The 21,933-nt window shown below is 34.8% G+C and overlaps 1 protein-coding gene across 1 annotated transcript in view; it reads left to right on the top strand.

Annotated features, from left to right (window-relative positions):
* Positions 1–21,933, top strand: part of MYO16 (myosin XVI) — an 884,880-nt gene that overhangs the window by 728,637 nt on the left and 134,310 nt on the right. Inside the window, exon 30 of the mRNA XM_072621988.1 lies at positions 19,751–19,853. Within this exon, the coding sequence (XP_072478089.1) occupies positions 19,751–19,853 (103 nt within the window). The remainder of the gene's footprint in view (positions 1–19,750; positions 19,854–21,933) is intronic.

Below are 21,933 nucleotides of genomic sequence, written 5' to 3'. Positions count from 1 at the left end.
CTACACCTATTGTGGGCAGTGGTTGTTAAGATATTTTTTTTTAATCCCTAGCATTCAGGAAGTGCTTACCATGTAACAGATAATGAATGTTTATTGAATGATTAATTGATATATACATATGCATGTTTATATGTAATATACAAGCACATGTATACATATACACATATATATATGAAATATAGACCATTTGACCATTTTGTAACTTAGCAAACTGATCTTTTACTTTAAACTCTAAGATTCTTTTGTGTTCAGAGAAATAATGTTTGAATGTTTCTGTTTATATAAGCGTACTGATACACATGTAACTACTTTCCTCATTCTTGACTAAATTTTGGAAAACTCAGTTGTCCAAAGGACTCTTCATACTACCTACACTAAAAAAAAAATTTCATTCTCTGACACTTATACATAGTGCACTGATTCCTCTCAATAACCCAATCCATCACTCTAGTTCTTTATTTTAGCATATATTGGATAGATAGATAGATATTAGGATATATTAGGATATATATATCTTAAAGATAATATCCAATCATGAACTTCAAGGTCAAAATCATATCATTTTGCTCTATTATTTTTCATCACTGAACTATTCTCAGTTGTATTATTGTTGTCAGATTGTGCATAAAAGAAGATACCAAATACAGTTATTGAGAGAAAATAGCAGTGCTTGCTCTGACTCTTTTCTAGGCCACCATGTCCAGTACAATTGTTATTCAATAGCGAGCTCATGCTCTAATTTGTCTAGGGAATTGTGGGTTTATTTTTTTAAGTTGTCATAGTCTTTAGAAGCTTTTTTGTTCTGTGTCCTCAGGGTCATCGTTTCTAAATGAAGCTTTTCAGGCAATATTTTTCAGGCAACCCATTTAGAAGCAGTTTTGCTTAAAGTGAGTGGTATTTAATGAAACATTATATATGCACATATACATATATATCCATTCATATATATTTCATAATGTGTGTAAATATGCATATTTATGTGTGTATGTGCATGCTAAAATAGATAGAACTTGTGATTCTGGGTATAAAAATAGTGATAGATGAATACATATTACTTAGCAACAGTTTCATCCCCAGGCATTGCATTCCTTTAGCACTCCATGTGATTCTGCCATGGGTTTATCAGAGAGGGCAGAGATAAAGTCATGATCACTCATAAACCACAAAGGCACAACCTCTGTCCTCTTCTGCAAATTATCATCTCTGAAACCAGGTCTTAATGTCCTCCTTCCTGTGTGAATCTACGCTTATTGTTAACCCAATATCTCCTCTATGCTTTTCAAACAACAGATATCAGTTTGCTCCACTTAGACTTCATATACTGAATATAGAACCATTTCTGTAAAGAATCTGTATCTGAAGAATTATACATTAAATATTTGATCTTAGGCAAAAGGGTAAGAAGTAACACAAGACCTTTGTATCCTGAATGAGCCCCAGCTCAAGTATTATGTCTAGACATTAACACCAAAAATTAAAGAGAAACATATTAGTAGCAATGCCCTTCTAGGATTTAATTTTTTGTTGAAATTGTTCTGAATATTATATATTTTGATAAATAACTTAATTAACATATTATGTGTAGCATTATGCACAATTACAACTTTGAAGTAAATTTAAATATAGGAAGCACTTATATAAACATTTAAATGACAATAAGAGAAATTATTTCTCTGAAATCTCATCAGCTGGCTTCATTTTCCTTATTTTGTTTTTATTTTATTTCATCAGCTATTGTCTTATCTATAGTATAACACAGTGACCATACACTTCCATTTTTATGACATATAAATGATTTCATATTTTATTGATTTCCTTCAGTTTAAAGTACTGGTATATCATCCAAAAGAAATAGAAAACTTACAAACTTCTAATAATTTAGGAATTTGAATGTCAGTGTAACCCAGGCTCAGAAGCTTCTATCCTGAGCCTATTTGTATTATAAGTGTAACCCAGGCTCAGAAGCTTCTATCCTGAGCCTATTTGTATTATAAGGGGCAAATAGCTACTTTTCCCTTCAGTGCGTTAATGCAGACCCTGAGGGTTTGTGGTTATCTACCTAATGTTATTCCAAACGGTCTCCCACTCATGTGCTCCCCTTTTGATTATCAATTGATATCAATTAGCTAGAAAGTCTTAATTAGCTATTAGTAATGAGCATCTACCAAGGTAGTATAATAAAAAAAAAAATGTGATTAAAGCATCCTTGCCAGAGGATAGAATTTTTACTGTTCAGCCAATCCTAGTGTAGCTCATATCATCTCATTTCATCTAATGGCTTTCATTGCCAAAAAATGCTTAAGAACTTTTTTGTACCTAATTTAATGATTTTTAGTGATTGATTGAATGATTTAATAGAAGTCTCACCTGATAAAGGTATGAGGGTGTTGAACATCTTGGTAGTTACTTTAATTCATGTAGGGTAATTTATTGATTCATTCAATCAATATGACCTCCACCATTATACCAGAAAGAAAGTTTGTATTCATTTTGCGTATCCTTATATATTTCTTTATTTGTGTGGATATTGCACTCCCACTCAACAGAATTAGAGTATAATTTCCTTTAGGAGAGTAGCCATTTCATTTTTTGTCTTTTGAGTCCCAGAACCTAGCAAAATGTAGATATTTAATAAGTCTTGTTATTTGAATGAATGACTCTATTTGTGACATAATGGAGAACTTTCTACAAAATTTTGATCTAATGTTTCATTTTAGAATGAAAGTGACATTGCTTCTCAATGGCCATGTTAGCGGAGAGCAAATTTGGTCAGATTCTACCAAGCTGAAAATGCTTTGAGTAAAATTATGGGGGAAGAATCACTATCTAAGATTCAGCCTACCTAATTACATAGCATATCATCACCACCACTAGGCTTTCCACTAGGGCATGAATTATTTGGTCATGGCAACTCAAGAAAAAAGAAAAACTGAAAATGGCCTTAATTCCTACATATTCTACTTCTTCTGCAGTGGTAGGGCAGAATGGAGGAAAAGAAGGCAGAGAGTTTTGAGATTCATGCAGTTTTAGATGTTCTATAAATATTAACTTTTTCACCCTAATGGAAAGCTGACATATCACAGAAATATAAATACAAATCATCTCAATAGAAATGAGATCAAATAATTTAAAGAAGTTATAGATAAATAGAAATTTGGCTTACACTCTTTCCTGAGTAGACTAAAAAAATTGGTAGATTCAGTGTTATCATATACCCAAAGGCGCTAAGAAGAATCTTATAATGGGATAGTTGATAATGTCAGGAACCTTGTAGAGTTCAAGATGATAACAATTTTTTTAAAAAAACCACAACAAAGATAATTGGAGCTCAAAACCATTATCTGATGCAGAAAATCAAGACACGAAAAATCTTATGATAAACTAACAAAATTCTCCAAACCAAGGATGGGTAGCCTGTGGTCTCAAGGTCACATGAGGCCCTCTAGGTCCTCAAGTGAAGTCCTTTCACTGAATCCAAGCACAGATTCAGTCAAAGGGCCTCCCTTAAAGCCTGGAGTGCCTCATGAGGTCTTGAGATCACATGTTTCCTATCCTTGCTCCAAATCATAGTGACTTAGAAAGGCAGAGTGGTGACACGGAAAGAAGGCTTACTTTGGAATCTCAGGATGAGAGTTTTCATCTTAGCCCTTGCTCTTATTACTTATATGACTTTGCACAAATCACTTAAATTTTTAATCTTTAGTTTCCTTATTAGTAAAATGAGGCGATTGAATTAAATGAACTCTTTTTTCCTCTCACATCTAAATCCATGATCTATTATCTATGACTTTAATGCAAGTGTATATATAAAAGATGATACTAAAATAATCAGTGGAAAAATGTGCTTCGAATTAGGTAATGAAAGAAGACAAAAGGTTAGAGACCACTCAAAAGGTGTAGTCATCCTATATCTCAAAGAACTTCTTTGATGATAGAGTTAGATTGTATTGGATATGGTAAACACGGCAACTGTGACATGAAAACTTTATCAAATAGGAAACTAATTATTCCTAATGTGGCTATCCTATCAGAATCAGCGTACAGACCCTGTGCTATTCGACAGGGCAAAAATGCAAGTCAATATCACATTAGACGTAAAGATACAAATGAGAAGATATTGTTTATAATCACAGCAGCTCTATTTCGACCTACTCAAATAAGCTGCTGACTTCGGAAATGGAGAAGTAATCCAGGAAATGAAACTGACATGGATAATCACTGTGTCCTATGGAAGTGTAAGTGACATAAATCACTTGTCACAATGAACAGACCCAAAGAGCCTAGAAACCACCTCAAGCAGCACATAGTTTGGATTATGCTGCCTCTAGCTGAGGTTGTACCAGCTGAGACTATAAATTCACTTGCAAACTTTAACCAAGCAGGCGGTGGACTAGTATGCATTGTTACTGGATTACAAGGTAGCAGGGAAAGAGGTGAATATGGGTTTTTGGAAATTTTAATGTAATACTCTTCTAATCCAGAACATTTATATATGAAACTGGAAGGAGGACAACAGATAAAAAAATGCACCCAATCTATTTCTGTCATGGTATTCATCTTCAACCATAGCATTATCACAGATTCTGATGACTTAGTCCTCATTGTGCCATATGAGGACATGAGTCCTTAATGAGAACATACAGAAAAATCCCTTGTGAATGCAGAATTATTTGGAAAGCACAAAGCGAGAGTTCTTAGCCTGGGGTTGGTGAACTTTTATAAAGCATATTTTGGAAATTATAATAGTAATTTAATTTATTGTTCAGTCATCTGATTCATGTTCAATTCTTCATGACCCCATTTGGGTTTTCTTGACAAAATATTGGAGTGGTTCGTCATTACCTTTTCCAGTGGATTAGGCAAACAGAAGTTAAGTGACTTGCCCAGGGTCACATAGCTAGTAAGTGTCTGAGGCTGAATTTGAACTCAGGTCTTCTGACTCCAGGTCTAGCTCTATACACTAAGTCACCTAGCTGCCTTCCAATTTAATATATTCATTTTATTTTAATCCTATGTATTTTATGAATTACATATATATACATATATATATATATATACATATATATATTCTGAGAAGGAACTCACAAGTTTCACTAGATAACCAGGGGTTTAAGCACAAGATACAAGGAAGTTAAGAAACTCTACACTAAGGAATCAATTTTCAAGATATTTGAAAGATGCGAATATTCCAAATAATTTGAAAAGTCATAGATGACATTATTACTTTAAAAAAGCTGAAGACATCAGTAGGCTACCAGTAAATCCTAACCCATATTCCTGTTTTTATTATAACATCTATAATTACAGAATTGAATAGATACTGGATTGCATTTAAGAAACTGAAGAACTCTTTCAGTGATTCTAACCTCATTCATGACACAAAAAGTTCACCTTCAAAAATTAATAACAACATGTAAGTGATACTAAATGACTATAGATTATAAAGTATCCTGATCTCCAAATAATTAAAATTGCAGGTAATGCAAAGGTCAATAGATTTGTATATTGTTACTAAGTGATCTGCAGCAAATTTCCAATGAAAATTAGCTTGCAATATGTTATAAAAAAGATGTTATGCAGTAAATATATGAAAAACATTGACAAAAAGAATATACTAATTATATTATAAGAGTGAATGACAGCATAGGGTCACTGGAATATTATAGTGGTAGCCAAAGGATATTACAGTACTTTGAGGAATGTCTCCATTATATTGAGTAGATATGTCTTATGGAGGATAAAAGAGAAGAAATGGACAAGAAACTTGTAGGACACAAAGATCTGAGTTGTAATCTCCACTGGTGAAGAGACTAACTACATTAATTTGTCACATTTCCTTTCAAGTATGGAAGTTAGCAAAGGAAGCCATTAAACTCCTTTGAATGGATGTGATAATGTGATAAAAAGGCATTTTAAGAATTGTATTCTGACAATAGTGCACAAGAATTATGTGCAAGTGTGTGTGTGTGTGTGTGTGTATGTGTGTGTATGAGGGGATAAACTGAAGGAAAGAAAACCGATGAGTCATGAGATGGAAGCACGCAATAGGTAGAAATATGTGAAAAGGGACTTTTGCAAAAATCAATATGAACTGTTGCTAAGTGTTATTTGCCAGAATATAAAGAATAAGGATTAAAAAGATTTGAAAAGGTTTCAGAAATATTTAGAGCTTGAAAGACTGAAAGAATGCTGGTACTATCAAGAGAAATAACCAGACCTCAGTGAAGGTGGGGGAAGTGATGAATTCCATTTTAGAATTGTGTGTTATTCTATACTAAATCCCTCAAGTGACTTCCAACTCAAAGGCTCTAGAATTCTAAAACAAAGTAGTTGTCTGTTAGCTTAATAGCAATATAATGCCATAATGTACTATTGCTTTTGGCATCTTACGTGTTACAGTACCTTGCATATGATTGACACTTAACAAATACTTATTAAATCGAATGTTGACTTTGAAATAAAAATGGGGCATCCAACTGGGAATGTTCAACAGCTGTTCAACGGTACTTCAGAAATAAGTGACAAATTTACCTCATTAGTCAAAATTTCAAGTCTTGGGCTCCCTAACTTTTTACCAGGATTTTTTAAAAATCCAGTACATATTAATACTGTACATAAATACACAGTAAAGGTAAATGATTATGCTAGAAGGGATAATTCTACTTTGCTTATGATATTCTAAAGATTTTATACAGTTAGAAGAAAGGAAGGGAGGAATTATCAAGATTTTGAAAGTAACCTATTTAGATATGTTCGTCCTTCAGCAGAATGAGGAAAAAGATTTATGGAGACATTTACATTTTGTGTATGAAACTAGGACTCACTGATACATTCAACTGAACATTTATTTAATACACTATATTTTTAACATTTTCAAAAGTGAATTTTTCTGTACACAATATTGGTAATGCAATATCTAGATGATTTTTGTCAAAGCAAATGGTTGCTTCTACCCATTCTCAGTCATGCTCATAAGGATACAGCACTTCCATAATTTGAAACTCAACTAATAGAAAATATTTAAATCTGCTGTGCTGATTTTACCAAAAAACAGTCTTCAGTGAGAAGAGTGTGATACTCAACATCAACTCACATTTTATATATAATTATGTTGACTAAACTGAGAAAATGTTAATACTTAAAGACATAAAGAACTTTTAATATCATAATTGGTGAACAATTCTGTTGTCAATTTCATGATAATTCCATATTAATCTTTTTAAATTACATATACATTTCATTTAAGTATCAAACATCTTTAGTGGCTCCATTACTATTAAGTAAAATTTTAACTCCTTTGACTAGCATTCAAAATCTTTCACAGTCTGGCATTACTGTACCTTTCCAGCCTTTTTACATATTACCTCCCTCCATCTATTCCAGTCAAAATGGACATTTAGTCTCTAAATATGCTTTTTCTTCTTTCATGTACATGTAGTTTACTTGTATTGCTCCTTATGCTAGTAATACCTTCCCTTTGCCTTACTTGTTGCATTCCTAAGTATCCCTTTAAATGTATCTCCAATCCTACCATATTCTTCCCATTCCATTGGTCGGTAATGACCTTTTACCTCAGATCTCATATAGTTTTATCATGTAACATTATAAATGACCACTATCTGAGTTTGTGTCATTCTCATATAAAAATGTATATTTCATGAAGATATGACTTAGCTAAACTTTGTATTTCCCCCCAAATCTTGAAATTTTGTACACAAAACTGATGCTTACCATTTTTGTTGAATGAATGAATGAATTCTAATTTTTTTTTCAGTTGAGGTTTTTTATCTACTCATTACTGCCTATCAGTTAATGATACTATGCTTGAATTCCAAACATATGTGAAAATTTCACACATCTTGCATTTCCCAGCAGGGACTTAAGCTTAGTCAATATTTTCATATAATGACAGTTGGCAATGAGTACAAAGTACCTTAATTAAGCCAACAAGTTATTATCCTTTACAACAGAAGTGTAAACAGGATGGTGATTCATAAATTTGCTAATTGTTCTTCCCTGATGCCAAGCTGGTTCATTTTACATTTAGTTATAAGATACATACATCTATTAAATCAGAGGGAGTAAACCAAAACATGTAGTTCACTTTATGTGGTTTTATAATTATAATAACTAACACTGAGAAAGGGTTTCACAGTCACAAAGCATTTTCCATAAATCCTTTCTTTTGATCTTTACAACAATCCATGAGGCAGCTAATATAAGCATCTCCATTTGTATATGAGAGTTCAGTGATTCCAGTCAGTGGTGAAGATGGGGCTTAGACCAATAGTCTCTAATTCCAGATCTGAATTTTTTTTTTCTGTTGCAGCATGCTGCCTCTTACTATACATTTTCTTAAACTTGACTCAACATAATATATGCCAACCAATGAAAATGAGCATTTTTTCTTCCCCATTTTTAAGTATCAGCCATATTTTTATTCTCTTGGCACTCATTTTTCATGCATTACTTGTTGCCTGTGTTTTCACTGATGTTCCTAAATAAGGACCAACATGCAAATAAATTAAAATTTCAGTCTTGAGGTATAAGTAGCTGGCCAGTTTTCCATCAGAAAGCTTCCTAAATTGTAAGGGTCCAAAAGATCATTTTTGTGGTTAAGAATCTTGAGTGACTTTAGCACTATCCTTTTATTCTAAGAAAATATTGATTTTATTCATAAGCACTATACATATATGTGTGCATATTTTTGCATGTATAATATACCTATATATGCAAAAAAACCACTTAAATGTGAGCTTTAAGAATAAGCTTGCTAATATATTAAAAGGAAGTATCACCCTTTCATTTTCATATAAAGCCTTCTACACTGAAACTCTTTTTAGTCAGTGCCTATGAGAAGAATAACTCCTAATTGGTGAACAGAAATAGGGGAATATAGTTAGTTTGCAGAAGAAACATATAACTACATCTACCTGCTTTGTTTTACTGCTCAAAGGTAGGAGGTCAAACTGACCTCAATAAGTATCTGATGAAGGACCAAACTGGCACAAAAGTAGAATAATTTTACTTAAATCATGTCCTTAAAGAGGCCTCTTGTTTAGACTTAAAAACAAATGAACATCTGTTCTCCTCAGTTTAGCAAAACAAGCTGTTCTTGTACCTGATCAGTCCAAGCTCCTGGTTTAGCAAGTGAATTGTGCAGTGTGCTGTAAATAAAGAGGTAACACGCATCATTCCAAATGCAAAGTACTGAACGTGCTTAGCTTCCTCCTGTGTGTAAGTGGATTAGAGAAAAGTGTGATTGGCTCCACTGCCCACAGCCATTATTTCAGCCCCATCACATAGCCAGTCCCATGTGGGGGAATAGTTCTAAATGTTCTTTGTGGAAGACAGCACTAGAGTGACTTTGAGCAGAGATGAGGTTATGTGTCTAGAAGGAAGATGCCTGGGAGAAACACAGCTCATCGTTAAAGCAAAATGCTATCAAGTGAATGGTATTGCTTGGGAAATGGAGCTTACTGCAGATTTCCTGCTAAGACATTTCTAATTTAATGTTTCATTTTAATCCATTTATTGAATAAATAGGATGTTGTTATATTGCACAATCAAAATGAAATGGTGATGCCAGTTTTAAATAAGGGAACTTGAGAGCATTGTCATGTAAATTCTTAGCAGATGCTGTGAATTCATTTTTTATTTGCATAGCTGTATGAGCTAATCCCAAGAGCTGAAGTATAATTTAGCATTCTTTTTATTATTCAACCACCATATTGTCTGGCATGAGGGAACCCCTGCTTAATTACATGAAGTGCATGAATGAATACCATAGGATTAAGATAATATCTCCTGGCGATTTGCTTTTCTCCAGGGATTTGAATTCAGGTGCCTCGGAAATGGTGATTATAATGGAAGTGAAACCTGTATACACTGCTGTAATTCAAATCTGTCACATTAAACATTCCAGATTTCAACGTGTCACCTGTGGTCAAAAGTCTCTGAATGATAATGAGCATATATTAGCATTTTGAAACAAATGGCTACAGATAAGCAGAAAGACAGACAGATGACATGGAGATAAGATTAGAGAAGAAGACATGTATACAGATGCATCTCTCTGTATAATTTAAGGATTTATATGCGTTTTCACTAAAATCAAAATTTTAACGATACAAGGGATTTCATAGCTGCTAACTGCAACTCCTCATTTTACATATAAGGAAAATGAGGTACTTAAAGATGAAGTGCCCCAGTTCACAGAGCTAATCAATGGCAAAGGCAGGATAGGAATATAGATCTCCTTACTCTTGAAATAATATGCCTTTGACTATAGCTCATTGTTGCTTATACAATTTCTTTGTCATTTTTTAAGACCTTGTACAGTATCAGAGACATATAGGTATCACAATGAATAGTAATAACTGTGATGAAGAATTTTATTTCTAAGGAGAAAGAGACATAGATCTTTATTTGAATGAGTCAGTCAACTAATAATTAATAAATGCTATTTGATTAGTAGACTGATGAGTTGTAAGAAGTAAAGTCATTACTTGCAACAGAAAGTTGATGATTCGGGCTAGAGCTCAGGAGAAAGAATGGATATTTAGATTTGGAGTTATCTGGGCAAGGAATGAAATTTAATTCATAGAAACGGATGAAATCCTTGAGAAAAAAAAAAAAGAGAAGCTTTGGTGGACAATCAGAGGCAGGGGGGAGTACAAAAATGATGATCCAGCAAAAGAATCTGAGAAGGAGCAGAGGAGAAACAAGAGAGCTAAGGGTCATGAAAACCCAGGGAGAAGAGAGGTTGATCAACAGTTTAAAGTTCTACAGAAAGGTCCAGAAGGATAAGAAATGAGAAAAGGTCACCAGATTTAGCAATTAAGAGACCACGGGAACTGACAGTCCTTTAAAGTCATGTAGTTAAACCATTTCATTTAACAGATAAGGAAACTGGGTCCCATTGAGGTTAAATGATTTGCCCAATGGCACAAGGGGAGGTGGTGACCGAGCAGGGATCCCCTGTAACACTGGAGAAAGAGGATATGAGTGCCATTTTCAACGTGTATGCCTAAGCCCTGGAGGCAGCTAGGTGGCTCAGTGGATAGAGCACTGCGCCAAAAGCCAGGAAGACCTGAGCTCAGATTGGACCTCAGCACTCACCAGCTGTGTTACCCTGAACAAGGCATTTAATTTCTGTTTGCCTTAATCTACTGAAAAGGAAATGGCAAACTACTCTACTATCTTTGCCAAAAAAATCCTGATATGGGGTAACGAAAAGTCAGATATGACTGAACACCTAAACAGCAACAAAAAGCCAAGGGCCAGAAGGGATGATTCTGCATTTGATCTATCTCAATTCTATCCAATTGGATATATAGACTTTTTCAAGGTTTACTATGCACACATGCTAGGTAGGACCCTATAACAGGTACAAAAGATGAGTAATACAGCCTCTGCTTCCAAGGAATTTATATTCTAGTAAAGAGGATAAGTATTTAAGTTTTTAAAAATAATATAAATGGCAGAAGAGGAATACAAACAACTAAATATAGAGGTATAGAGGAAGAAAATTATCAGACCCAGTTTGGAACATGAGAGAAGAATTAATGGAGAAACTCTTGAAATTTTCCTATAAGGAAAGACAAAAGTTCAGTAAGTGGAAATATAAGCGGGAAGACAGTAGGGAAGGCTAGTTGAAACAGTAAAACCAAAAGCTCAGAAGAGAGAAAGTGTTGCCTATTATTAGGAAGAGTGAGTAGACTTGGTCAGTGGTTGAAAAGAATACATATAGCACCTAAGTAATCAATGAACATGTATGCATTAATTGCCTTATATATTTCACACAGTGTGCGAGTAATTGGGTGAGGAAGCTTAAAATATAAGTTGGGACCTTACGGCGAAGAACTTTGAATGTGAGACTGGAGAACTTTGACTTTCTTGTAGAAAGTTAAAGGAGTCATTGAATATTTTGAGCAGAGAAATAATATGATTCGAATTATACCTTAGGAAAATAATTTAGCAATATCATAAAGGATGGATGAGATGTGCAAGAGATCAGTGTTCTGGGATAGTTGGTCTTGTAAATGGATGAGCCAAAAAAAAGTAATTATTTAATCCCTGTTAATCTGTTCCCCTGATAGAGGAAAATTTCTATATGCACTTGAATTATCTCCAGGAACATCATTCACTTCTATAGATATAATATAACCATTAAGATGCTTCTAGAATCATCGTCATGGTGGTATTACCAGTTTTGCCTCCCTACTGCCTTGTTAAACATCTTGCCTTTTTTTAGAGACTACATGAACAATTATTCCAACAATATTAAAGGCAGCAGTGACAATAAAAAAAGATGATAACGTAAATGGGTGCATTATGGAAAGCAGAGCACACCTATGCTGATTTTAGTAGAACTGTCAAATCATAAAATGGTCTACCAACATCATGGAAAGAGATTTGGTACTAGAAATTTCACCATTCATTACATACCTCCAAGACAGAAATACAGGTAATATATGCAAAATGATAAATGCAAAAGTGTTTGTAGCAGTTCTTGCTGTGGTAGCAATGAATGGGAAACAAAATCCATGCCAAACATTTGCAGACTATCTCAATTCATTGTGGGCTATAAAGATAATAGAATATCATTGTGCCGTAAAAAATGAGAAGTAGGAAGAATTCATGGAAACCTAGTAGGACTTTCTGAATGGATGCACAGTGAAGTGGGCAGATTTAGGAGAACAATTTATGCAATAATGTAAAAGAAAGCAACTTTGAAAGTTACTAGAACTCTGATCCAACCATGACTTTAGTGAAATGATCATGAAGCACTATTCCCTCCTTTGGCAAAGACATGGTGCATTATAAGAGGAGAGTGAGGTGTGCATTTTCATATATGGTCAAAATATTTTTATAAGCTTTCCTTTTGAGGAAAGGCTCTATTGAGGGGGTGGGAGTAGGAAGAGTCTTTGTGAAGTGACATTAATGTTTAAAAAGTATTTCAACACAATATTTATTTAATGTAAATTGATAGATAGATAGATAGATAGATAGATAGATAGATAGATAGATAGATAGATAGATAGATAGACAGATGGATGGATGGATGGATGGATAAATAATATCATGTCTTCCCAGTAGGATATTAGCTTCCTTAGGGTACTACCTGTGTAAACTTGATCAAGTTAATTAGACTTTCGGAGCTTCAGTTCTTCATCTATAAAATGAAAAGATTGAACTAGGTGACCTCTAAACTCACTTCCAATTCTGCCTCTATGATTTATAGTAAGGTTAACTATTCATTTCATCTAGCTTGCTTAGCACAGTGTCTGGCAAATGATTAATAAATGCTTATGAATTGATTTATATTTAAATTTCTCACACAGAATTTTGCACAGAGTAAGTGTGTGACAAGTTTTTTTTTTTTAATTCAGCAAAAAAGACCATAGTACTCCTATGTAGAGGAGGAGGAAATATGACTTTAATATCTGTCATTCTCTAATGGTCATGTTCTTGCATTAATCCTCTGATTACATCAATCTCTTCTCCCAATATAAGCTAGAGAACCAGCATCACAGATTTTTGAACAGGGGGTACATTAAGGCCATCTAAGGAAACAACTGAGACTGAAAGGGGTTAAGTGACTTGCCCACGGTGACGCAGCTAATGTGACATGCAAAGGGTCAAACTTCTAGTGCTACTGCCAGAAGGAATGGAAATTTTTTCTTGCTAAGTAAAGCAAGCAAGCAGCAAGTCTACGATTCCTGTATACTGGAAGCAGAATAAGATAATGCATTGAGCACTGAATTCGCAGTAAGGAAAGCCTGGGTTCAAATTCCAACAATAGCCTTGTACCAATCATTTAACTTCTCTAAGACTTGGTTCTCTCAGCTATAAAGGCATAATAATGGTATTTATCAAGGTTCTAATAAGGTTCAAGTGTGACAATATAAAGCAGAGCTCAAAGTGGTATATAAGTGGAAGCTGTCATTATTTTATGCTAGAGTAGTATTTCTTTCCTAGCTTTGTAATATGTCACTATAGGCATATATTTCTGTATATGAACATAGGGTCTAAAGGTACTCTTGAAAAACAAAAGTCAATTACAAAATATGACTAGAAAAATAAAGACTATATGCTTAAAACATACATTCTGCCTCTTCTTTCTGTTTGGATTATTTTGAAGGTTGTCCATATCTGTGGAGGAAATTCTGTATTGATGATAGGCACACAGTTAGGATTCTTGAGTGTTGTAAAAAACAGTGGGAGGGAGAAAATGTGTACATTTTATGGACTAAATAGAATTTCTATGAGCCAAATGATTTTCAGACCTATAGGCTCTTCCTGACCATAGGACTTTATCTTTTTTTCAAAGAAAAAAATCCCTTTATCTTGCTTTTTCTGTCTCTGTTTCACTCCTCACCCCTTTAGCCACTTTAAATAGGTTTTATTTCCCTCTCAAGCCCAGTTGCTTTCCTTTTCCTTCATACTTCTCTCTGTTTTCATGATGCATGTCAGCCCCGTTGCTAGGCAGCTGTTATGCTCAGCATACCACTCAGCCTTCAGAATGCTGGAAATTAGCCCTGAATAGCTAGAAAATCACCCACCTGCACCTGCACCATGTTTACCGTGAGAACATGATATGAAGAGGAAATGGAACAGTACCGTGAAGCTAATGAAATGAATCTCTAGCTGAACTTAGCCAAGCAGCTACATTTATTGAATACACATAACCATACTATGCCCATAAGGGAGTTTTAAAAGGAAGTCATTGGGAAAGGAAATAGAAATATCTTTATGCCTGTCTTAAACAAGCTTAAAATCAGAGATGTCCTGTAGAAAAATGAAGGGATGGCACAAAAACGAAAGAACAGCAATGAAAATGTAAATAAAATATAAGTAAATGTAACAAATACTTATACACACAAAGAATTAATACTTTACAATGTATACTTCCCAAGGGTGGGGAAGTTTAGTAGAGTAATCGAGGCTGGTAGTATAAGAGCCTTTAAGAATGGTTTTTTTTCTTTGACAATGATGGGGAAAACATTTATGTCTAGGAGTCTCCTTTCTGAGTATTTTGAACATTCAGGATATATGTTAGAAAGGAAGAACTTTATAATAGGATTTTAGATTTTTCATGAAGATTTCCATCACTAATATTGTTGGTCTCTTTAAGTAGTTCTTTGTAAGACATTATATTTGACTTGAATGTCTCTTGATGCCGTAAGAGCAGGGAGATATATTGCTAGGAGAGACGATTTTCTCTTCTCTGGTCCTTCTAAGTGTTTGTCTAGGTGATACTAGAAGGTCAGCATTATAATATGTGGAAAGAATAATCTATCATTTAGGAAATAACTCCTTTTCATCTTTCCTTTTTAGTTCTTTTTTTAGATTTTGTTGATGTGTTCCTTTATTTATAGATTGCATTTACATATTACCCCCATTCCCCAAGAGTTACAGGAAAACAATTAAGCAAAACTAACAGTGACCTAGTCTAAAAGTGCATGCAACATTCTGTATCTATAGCACCAACACCACCCTGAAACATATCTATTTTTTAAAAAATTAACATAAATCTCTTTTTTCCTCTCCTTCCCTTTGCTTTTGCCCATTGGGGGAAGAAAGGAAAGAGAAAGGAACAGCAAACTCCTTGTAACAAACACGTATAGTTAAACAGAACAAACTTCCTCACTGACTCTGTGTGTGTTTGTGTGTATGTGTGTGATTCTACATAGTAAATCTATCATCTCTGTCAGGATGTGGGTGGTATATTAATCATTTGGAATCATGGATATTTATTTCATTAATTATAGTTTTTAACCACTTTCAAAATTGTTTATATTTACAGTGCCTTATAGATTGTTCTCCTGGGTCTGTTCATTTAATTTTTCATCTATTAATATTTTTAAATTTTTTGTAACATTGAAGTTAGAGTATAAACTCCTCTTTTTATGTTGTTTATTTCACTCTATATAAGTTCATGTGAGTCTTTCTATGTCCCTTTCAAGTTCCCCATTTCCTCGGTTCTTGTAGCACAGAGATATCCCATGACATTCATATAACATTACTTCTTCTACATTCCAATGTTCATTCTTTAATCATCATTTTGATGTTCTTTAAGTTATGCCCAGCTTTATCTCATCTTCCTCAAAATAAAGAAAATCAGCATAAATACAGAAGTTAAGTAACTGGTCCCATGCACGATACAATTTCATGTACTAATTCCAAAATATAGCACATTCATATATCAAATTATTTGCTCCATGAACTACTACATTCCTGACATTTAACTTGGGGTTTATTTCTTTTCATCTACTATTGCCTTCCTCTTTTTTTGGTTTCATATCATCATTACTTCAGAATATACTTCTTTGCCTTCTCTCACCTAGCAAGGCATTCCCTTGTAACAGTAATTAAAAAATAAAATGAGAGGAAAAAAAGCAGTCTAGCGAGACTGATGAAACACTTCACCCAAGTCTAACAGTATGTGCGACATTCTATAGTCAGTAAAGCTCAACTCTAAAAAGGAGGAAGTAAAATTTTTCTCAAATCATCCACGGAGCTATGCTTCTTGGTCATAAAATTACATAGCATCTGACACTCATTTCTTTCATTTGTCAGAGACAGTTAGAATTCTATTCCTTTCTGCCAAGGCATTGGTGTCATTGCATGTCACCATGTGCAATTTCATAGAACGTTAGGTGTTCGACCCATTTGGAAATATACTAAACTTTTTGAATATATGCTGTTTCCTATGGATCCTGCTTGGTATTCATTATTTAAGAATTTTTCTATATTTCATCCATAATCAGTCTCATTCTGTTAATTTATCAGTTCATTTGACAATAATCAGCTTTGTCAGTTTAGGTTCAATATGGTAGAAGGATAGGGTGTTGGACTTGGAATAAGCAAATCTTGGATTCAAATTCTACCTCAGACAGGTATTGCATGTGACCCAGGGAAGTCACTTAATCTTTCTGTACCTCAGTTCCCTGAGCTATAAAATTAAAGGAATGGCCTCTGATATGTCTTGCAGATATAAATTTATTATCTCTAATACTATGATCCCAAGATTCATTCAAAGTCCCAAAGAAAGGCTTATGCCCCTATAAGGTTATCAGTTTGATTACCCCTCTGCAGAGAAAAGAAAATGATCTTTTCAAACAGTGGGCCAGTGAACTTTTCTTTGATTACAAGCAGAATTCTAGAATATATTGTTAAAAGAATGTGTGTGTGTTTGTCTTTTATTGCCGAAGAAGACCATGCCATCAGAGAAATGATGACATGACTTGCACTTGACTTTGTTTTGAGTGAGGGAGGCCTGTGCAGGTCACCAGCCTCACTTCTCCTCCAGAGACATCTGAATCTAGTGATCAGATGTTCATCAGGATAGCTGGAGATGACCCAGGATGAGGCAACTGGGGTGAAATGATTTGCCCAAGGTCACACAGCTAGTGAGTGTCAAGTGTCTGAGGTGAGATTTGAACTGAGGTCCTCCTGACTCCTCCACTGGTGTTCTATCCGCTGCACCACCTAGCTGCCCCCCGCCCCAAGCTAAGTAGAACCTGAGGAAAGAGGTGAGGGTCTTTGGCTATCTGAATTCAAAGAGTTGCTGTTCTGGATAGGGAGAATCTGTCAGCAAGAGAGTCTTACTGGCTAGTTCCAGGTGGATAACACGATGGAACATGATCACTGGTTTGCTTGCCCATTTCCACAGATGGTAAATAAGTATTAGAGATGCTTCTAAACCCTAAGTCTCCTGAGTCTCAATCCAATTCTCTTTCCACTGTGGGTATTTAAAAAGTGTTGAATTATGCATATACTGTTTCTTAGTGTGACTAATTGTTGCCAGTACCTTTTGAGGACTTGAAAGGTTCTTGGGAACCCTACATGCCCCTAGACATTGCCCAACACCTGCTCCCTACCTGATTCTGAGAAATTCCTGCTTTCCTCGCCAAAAAGTGATTACATCCAAAGAGAGTAGGAGGTAGGACTCTGATTCAGGACAGTTAGGGAAAGTATTATTTTCATAAAAGAACACTATGTACTCTAGTCATCCCTAGATCATTTTAGCCCATTTAGTATGATTAAGTTGATGAGCTGGAATTTTTCTTGCCTTGCCTCTGGCATATCAGCTTCACTATATATATTGCTTACCCTTTTCTATTTTTATAAGCACTCATACCCAGAGCTTGACACTTGAATAAAGTGTATATAAAAAGAAGGATCATGCTGGTGTGGATGTGTTTGTTTTCCTGACTTTCATCCCAGAAAAAAAGAAAAGAGTTTTGATTTTGTTTTTGGTCAAGTTGAGTACTTAAAGAGTTAAGAAAGAAAATGAGCTGAATAGCATGTTTTTCTCCCATATGCATTATTTCCTGTACCTGCAGCCTTTGCAGTACTGCCCACCCAACCTCTCCACCCCCATTCAGTGAATCTCTTATGGAAGGTATTTGCAAAATGAAGAGTCATATATCAGTCTTATATGACTGTCAATTGGTTTCCGCAGTAAGAGCAGTTCTAGACTCTGAGTAAATGGGGTAAATAAGGATGTGCAGTTGTTTGTTTTTTCTTCTCCTTGACTAATTCCCCTAAGTGAATTGAAAGGCCTCGTTTTAGGAGACAACCAATTAACTACAGCTCACATTAGAGACAACTATGAACCATTCTGCAGAAAAGAGCAGAAATCTTGTGAAGATAATATGGGCTTCCCCTTAAGTTTTGGCAGAACTTCATTCTGGCTTCCAGTGCAGTATAACATGATATTGATGAACAGTATAATAGAGTAGCAGGGAGAAAGTCAATGCAGATGCTTTTGTTTTTTTAATGCACTATTTGCTCACATGCCAGGTGAAGAGCCAAAAGGAGGGGGAGATGGAAGAGGACAGGCTTAACAAAGAACTATCTATTGTCTGGTGGAATGCTGTGAAAAATCACTTTTTCTCTATTGATGGGAATTTTAAACTTACACTAATTTCATCTGGAAAAGGCAAACATGAGGGACATGGCAAATGAAATGATTCTAAAAATTTGATTTTAGTAAATTTAGAGGGAGTCAAGTATACTATGTGAGATGGGCACAAGTCTTCTTCAGTTTTTAATGGATTCCAACAAGGAAAAGGAAAATGCTGAGCAAAATTTTTGACCACATCCCTTCCAAATGGGCTCTGAAGGCATAAGGATGTAATATGAAGTAGGGTTAAAAAGCCCTTTCTCTCTTCAAATGGAGCTATTTAGCTATCTGTTTTTTCTTTACATCTTCATTTATGTTAATATGACTGGCAGTTTAAAGGAAATAAAGAGTTTTCCAGAGTCTTTATATTTTCATGTTAATGACTTCCACATAGCAATTGCTTCATAATGACCATTGAAACAAATTCTGCAGATCCAATAGAACTTCAAGAAATGTTATTCTCTTAGTTTTACAAATTAAAAAGAGAGTAACAGATCTTCAGATTTGTCTATTTCAGTGTCATAGGTTCATAGATGTAGAGCTAGAAGAGACCTCAGAAGCCATCCAGTCCTATCATTTTACAGATCAGGAAACTGAGATCCAGAGATGTGACCTGACTTGACCAAGGTTAGACAATGCCAAAGATGAGATCTGGAGGCTTGAAATGCTTTCGTATATTTTTATAGGAAAACAACAAAAAAATAAACAAAAACCCAGAATACCAACAAAGCTAAACTGCTAACCAGTTACATAGAGCTTATGACTTTCCAAATTCAACCACTGCTATTTGGTTTCTTTCTGTGTTAATCAGTCATTTCTTTTATTTTTTTTCAGATATAAAGCCCTGGCTGATATATTGCTGGGAGAGAAGAAGAAGCTGTCGGCTGAGGAGAAATGTCAGCTTGTGCTTCAGCAGTGCAAATTACAAGGCTGGCAGGTTTGTGATCTAAAGGCAACTAAAATATCAGTTTAAAATTTTAAATAAGTGATCTGAGTTACTTCCGTTGTGGTAAGCCACCAGAGTGTTATTGGCAAAAAGAGATCCTTTTGATGTGTTGGGCATGGGCAAGACCTTAAATGTATTCCTTGGAAATGGATCAATCTGTTTGATTTACTGATTTTAGCTATGTAGTACACAGCTAACAATCAGGTAGCTAGTAGAGGGAAATCAAAGGTCTCTTATGTAAGAGGCTGAAGTTAGGAGAGTGCAATTAAACTTGCATGGCTCTCCTCTGAACTTTGCTGCTAAAAGCTTTTCAGCATACCACAAAGTTAGCAGAAAGTCTAGAAGCAAAGGCTATGTAAATTAACTTTGATTTATTCACTCTGAATCTCATAAGTGTTCCATAGAATTACATCAAATTCTTATTAGTGATTTATCTAGACTTTGTCCTCTGATTCTGTCTGGATTTACCCCTAACTCAGCCTGAGAAGGCCATTGACCTTTGACTTCACTTGAAGGTAAAAGCTTTAAGGAAGGAAGAGCTTAGCTATGCTCTGTGATAGATATGCTTGGAGCTATATGTGGCATCCTAGTAATAGGAGAGGCAAGGGCTATGGAAATGAACTTGAAAAACTTTCTCTGTAAGAAGATAAGACAGTTTGAGGAAGGGAGGAAAGAGGGAGGAACAGATAGTCAAAATGCCATCAATTAAAATAAAAGTATACTGAAAGCCGCTTGATATATGTACAATGGAAAGAGCATTGGAATGAGAAGACAGAGAGTGAATTCCCACCAGTGATATCGGTGACTTCTACGACCTTGGGGCAGTAAATAAACTTCTCTTGCCTGTAGCTTCCTCATCTAAATAAAATGAAGGATTGGACTAGGTGAACTCTGGCTTCCTTTACAGGTCTAAATTTATGACTTCATTATAGTATCCTGTACAATCAGAGAGGAAATAAACCTTAAAGCTGCTAGTTTACTGATCTCTGAAGTGACTTTTGCAGCACCTACCTCATCAGTTTGTTGTAAGGATCAAATGGAATATAGTATGTTAAAGGGCTTTGTCAGCCCTAAAACCATATGGAAATTTGAACTATTTTTAAAATTACATTCTTCTTGTATAAGTTTAATATACCCCAGCAAGAAATGATCCTGAGACAACGTTGCTCTCCCAATATTGTTCTTATACGTCTAGTGTTTGGGGAACTATGGTACAAGTAGAGAAAAATTATTTGTTTTTTTGGTTATTGAACACAAAACCAATAATTTAACAGTTGTTGTAGTTATAAAAATGGTTAACATATTATCAATAGTAATAGTTAATACTTTATGGTTTGTAAAATGTTTTAGCTAGGTAGCCCAGTGAATAGAATGTTTGCAAATTTTTTGCAGCTTGATAACACAGTTGATAGAGAGCTGGACATTGGATTAGAAAGGTCTATGTTCAAGTCCTTCCTTTTGCTACCTGTATGACCCTGGGCAAGTCATTTAACCTTTATCTACCTTAGTTTCACTCAACTCTAAAATGGAAATAATAATAACACCCATCTCCCAGCATTCTTTTAATAGTATTTTTTCTACTTACATGTAAAGACAATTTTCAACATTCACCTTTGGAAAGATTTTGAATTCTAAATTTTTCTCCCTCCTTTCCTTCTGCTCTCCCCATGACAGCAAGCAATCTGATATGATTTATTCAAGTGCAATACTAAAACACATTTCCACATTAGTCATTTTGTGAAAGAAGAAACAGAACAAAAGGGAAAAACACACACACACACAAATGTGAGAATAGTATGTTTCAGTCTGTATTCAGGCTCCACAGTTCTTTCTCTGGATGTAGACAGCATTTTCAATCATGAATCTTTTGCAATTGTCTTAGCTAAGAGCTAACCAAGTCAATCATCGTTGATCATTGCACAGTACTACTGTTACTGTGTTCTCCTGGTTCTGCTCACTCCACTCTTTCCAGGCTTTTCTGACATCTGCCTGCTCATCATTTCTTATAGCCCAGTAGTATTTGATTGCATTCATATACCACAACTTGTTCAGTCACTCCCCAGTTGATGGG

Source organism: Notamacropus eugenii, chromosome 6 (genome assembly GCF_028372415.1).
Source record: "Notamacropus eugenii isolate mMacEug1 chromosome 6, mMacEug1.pri_v2, whole genome shotgun sequence".
NCBI classification, from domain to species: Eukaryota; Metazoa; Chordata; class Mammalia; order Diprotodontia; family Macropodidae; genus Notamacropus; species Notamacropus eugenii.
This window is presented reverse-complemented; position numbering and strand designations above follow the sequence as displayed.